Raw genomic sequence first — 4,607 nt, forward strand, 5'->3', positions numbered from 1 at the left:
ATATATATATATATATATATATATATATATATATATAATAGGCACATGTATATAAATATATAAATACAGAAAAAATACGTAAGTGAATCAATGAACAAATAAAGAGAAAAATCGACCATTTAACAGGCTGGATGTGTGGCCAACTGTTGGCATGGCTCATTGGAGCTCTGCCAGCTTCCTGTCATACCACTGGATGCTTTGGATGGTATCAGAACTGATGGTGAAGCTTGGGCCTTCAGTAAAATTAAAAACAAAAACAAAAACAAAAAAATCAAAGTAAAATAGCAAAAGCTCTAGTAATGGAATGAATCAATGAGATCAGAGATATAACTGAGTTACCTCTACCACCCTGACCCTGTATGTACTTTGATCAATATCTGTGAGTATGTGCTGTTGTATCTGGGTATGTTTATGGTTTTGTGTGTTTATTCATAGATATGAACATGCTTCTACATCACTTGGTCTTTTGATGGGGTTTTTTTTTCCAATCAATTGATCCCATAGTTGACAAGTGGTGCTAATATATCAACAGAAATAAGGTGTGTATGTGTTGACATGCTGTGTGTGTGTGTGTAGGCACATGGCTCAGTGGTTAGGATGTTACACTCATGATTGCAAGATTGTGATTTCTATTCCTGAACAGGGCAATATGTTGTAATTCTTGAGTAAAACACTTCAGTTCATGTTGCACCAGTCCACTCAGCTGGCAAAAGTAAGTAACTCTCTGATAGATAAGCCTCTTGTCCAATGGGGAGAATATATTCACCAGAGAACCCAGGAAACTGGCTCTATGCTCCTTGCAGAGTAATGTGGTATAACCATCCATGTGTGTGTCTGTCTGCTTTTGCTTGTTTAAATAGCTAGCTTACCAACCACATGGTTCAGGGTTCAGTCCCACTGCATGGCACCTTGGGCAAGTGTCTTCTACTATAGCCTCAGGCTGACCAAAGCCTTGTGCGTGGATTTGGTAGACAGAAACTGAAAGAAGCCCTTTGTGTATGTATATGTGTGTGTGTGTCTGTGTCCTGACCATCACCTGACAACCAATGTTGGTGTGTTTAAGTCCCTGGCAAAAGAGACCAATAGTATAAGTACTAGGCTTACAAAGAATATGTCCTGGGGTCGATGTGTTTGACTAAAGGTGGTGCTACAGCTTGGCCGCAGTCAAATGACTGAAATAAATAAAAGAATACGTGTTTAATGATGTGTTAGTGTATGCTTGTTTATACTTATGTGCAGATAGATACACACATGTGCTGTGCTGTGGAACAAGAGTGGTTTATCATCTTGGATGCATTCCTTCCTGTATTACAAAATTCATCTCTTGTCAAGTATTCACCTCTTGTCCCACTACATCTATCTATTATTTGGAGTACGGTGAATATCTTTTTATTCCACAAGATTCATTGATCATTCAGGATGCAGTGGACACTCACCTCTCCTTTAAATTCTTCTATTGTGTTTAGTAGTTTAGTAGTAACTGACTTAATCCCTTTGTCTCTCCTTGTTTGTCCTCTCTATGTTTAGTGCCTTGTAGGCAATAAAGAAATAAGAAACTTGGAATACTCAGCCAAGTAGTTCCCAAGCCAAATCTGCATAGCACAACTCTAAAGTATTAAATTACTAGTACAGTCCATTGTTTCCAAATGGTTTCCATCAACCCAGTTTCACTCACAAAGGGTTGACCCAAAATTATGGTAAAAATACTTGCCCAAGATACCATACAGTGGTATTGAACCCTCAACCACAATGATTGTGGTGCAAACTTCATAACCACTCAGCTGGCTTGCATCCTCCCTGTCTTCTTTGAGTGATGTCAAATTCAAGAAGTGCTTTTAATAATTCCTGATAGTTTTTTCATGTGTTTGTATGTTTGTCTGTGTGCATCCTTTTCTAGTTCCCAAGTCAGAGTAAGATTAGGAGCAGGGAAGGAGCCATATCCCATTAGGTCTGCAGCCCATCCCATGTTGATGGGATTATTACGATTGAAGGCCCAATATGAATATCTGTAGAGAATATATGTATGAGCTGGCAGTATTGGAGCCGAGGTGTCTGGTCTGAGTGCTTGCAACAAAATGAACTGTGTTAATGCTTTCATAAATATATTCCAAATGAAATATAGTGGCCAAGTGTTTTAATTAAAATAATCAAGAATTTTTATAGATTTTGTTAAAAATCATTAATATTTTCATTATTTAGTTTACTACGAGGCGGTATGCTGGGAGAATTGTTACCATGCCAGACAAAATGCTCGGCAACATTTTTTTCTGGTTCTTTACATCCTGAGTTCAAATGTCACTGAGGTCAACTTTGCCTGTTGTCTTTTCAGGGCTCAATTCACTAGGTACTAGTTGAGTATTGGGGGTTATGTAATCGACTGACTTCCTTCCCCTAAAATTGCTGGCCTTGTGGTGCCAGAATTTGGAACCAACAGTGGAGTGTTGTAGTTTTAATCATGATACACAAGTAGAATAGCAAATAATGACAACAGAGTGCTTCTTACAAGGGAAACTTTAGTAACCCTTATACTAGGTTGAAGAATAAGTAGGTGCGCTGTGTTAAAATAATTGACTGAATGAACACACACACCATAAAAATATAAGGAAAAGCATTATTTTAACACAGCACACAAACTTTTTCCTCAACCTAATATATAGGCACAGGAGTGGTTGTGTGGTAAGTAGCTTTGTGTGTTTGTGTTTGTCCCCCAACATCACTTGACAACCGATGCTGTTGTGTTTATGTCCCCGTAACTTAGCAGTTCAGCAAAAGTGACTGATAGAATAAGTACTAGGCTTATAAAGAATAAGTCCTGGGGTTGATTTGCTCGACTAAAAGCGGTGCTCCAGCATGGTTGTAGTCAATTGACTGAAACAAATAAAGAAAAGAATATGTCAGGCACAGAGGCCATTCACCTCTTATGATGGGCCCTTGTGCCTGAAATATATAATGTATGCCAGTATGGAAGGCAGACATTAAATAGTGATTATATTAAACTTTCCCTTTTCACATTGTAAGATCCCCTCCTTCTTCATTATTTAGTTATTTTACTGGCAGAATTGTTAATGCACCAAACAAAATGCTTAGAAGCATTTCATCTATTTTTGCATTCAGAGTTCAAATTCTGCTGAGATCAGTTTTGCCTTTCATCCTTTTGAAGTTGTTGAAATAAGTCCCAATTAAGACCGAGGTCAATGTAATTGACTACCCCCCCCCCCCCCAACCAAATTTCTAACTCTGTGATAGTCGAAAAGATTCTTGTTATTATATGGCTGCAAGCTGGCAGAATTGTAAACACCCTGGACAAAACGCTTAGCAGCATTTCATTCATCATTACGTTCTGAGTTCAGACTATGCTAAGGTCGGCTTTGCCTTTCATCCTTTTGAAATCATTAAAATAAGTACCAGTTGAATCCTGAGGTCAATGTAATCTTCCCCTAAAATTTCAGGCCTTGTGCTTATACAGGAGAAACGATATTTTGTTATTTTACTTGAAACAGTTATTTTATCATATGAATATCAGAGAAAGTGCTTTCCAGTATTTGTTCCAACTCTTTACATCATAAGTTCAAACTGTGCCAGGATCAACTCTGCCTTTCATATTTTTCAAGATTCGATCAAATAAGACACAATTCAATTACTGGTGGGGTTGATGTAATTAATTGATCGTCCCCCTCCCATCAAAACTGCCAGCCTTGTTCCTTAATTAGAAACAATTATTTAATTTGTATTTGGAACATAACTAATGATTCTTAATTTGATGACCATCATCATTTAACGTCCGCCTTCCATGCTGGCATGGGTTGGACAGTTTGACAGGAACCAGCTAGGTAGAAGACTGCACCAGGCTACTGTGTCTGTTTTGGCATGGTTTTTACAGCTGGATGCCCTTCCAAATGCCAACCACTTCATAGAAATTTTTAGCATAAATATAAACATTTTAAAATTGAAAGGTTTCGTTGTCATAGAAGCAAGGGGTTAGTATTATAATGATTAATGCTATTCAAGGATCAGGTACATGATGGTGATCTTTGGGTGGTGCACTCATGTGGGTTTTTATGTGTGTGTGTGTGTGTTTGTGTGTGGCATGTTAATATGATATTGCTGTTGTTGTTACAGTAAATTTATATGTGGTTATTTGTTTGTTTGTTTTTTACTTTTTTTTTTTCCTAGATTGAGTCATCTGTAGAAAGTTGATGAAAAAAAAAGAAGGAAAAAAAGAGCATGAGAGAAAGAAAGGAAGGAAGAAAAGGGGACAATCTGTTAAAGGAACCAATAACAACAACAACAGCAACATCAATGAAAATTAAGGCAATGATGGAGGAGGAGATAGGGGGTTGGAGGAGGAGGTTCAGAAAGAAGGGAAAGATGGAAGGAAGGTCAGCTAGTGAAGAACAACAACAACAACACAACCAGCAATTATTTGAAAGGGGGAGGGGACAAAACGCACACAAAAATCAAAAGAAGACCAATCACCATAAACACTGCATAACTACCACTACCACCACCACTGCTGCTACTACTACTGCTTCTTCTGCAACCTCTACCTGCACAATTGCTTCTACACCACCACCACTACCACTGCCTCTACCATTTCACTGCGCCTT

At 38.1% G+C, this 4,607-nt stretch overlaps 1 protein-coding gene across 6 annotated transcripts in view; it reads left to right on the forward strand.

Annotated features, from left to right (window-relative positions):
• LOC106876343 (uncharacterized) overlaps positions 1 to 4,601 on the forward strand; it is a 394,374-nt gene extending 389,773 nt beyond the window's left edge. For all 6 annotated transcript variants that reach the window (XM_052968977.1, XM_052968976.1, XM_052968980.1 and 3 more), the window contains one exon: positions 4,174 to 4,601. Coding sequence is in view for 1 of the 6 variants with exons in the window: in XM_052968981.1 (XP_052824941.1) it covers positions 4,174 to 4,189 (16 nt within the window). In the remaining 5 variants the exon portion in view is untranslated. The remainder of the gene's footprint in view (positions 1 to 4,173) is intronic.
• The last annotated feature ends 6 nt before the right edge of the window (positions 4,602 to 4,607 follow it).

The sequence above is a fragment of the Octopus bimaculoides genome, chromosome 6 (assembly GCF_001194135.2).
Source record: "Octopus bimaculoides isolate UCB-OBI-ISO-001 chromosome 6, ASM119413v2, whole genome shotgun sequence".
Classification (NCBI taxonomy): Eukaryota; Metazoa; Mollusca; class Cephalopoda; order Octopoda; family Octopodidae; genus Octopus; species Octopus bimaculoides.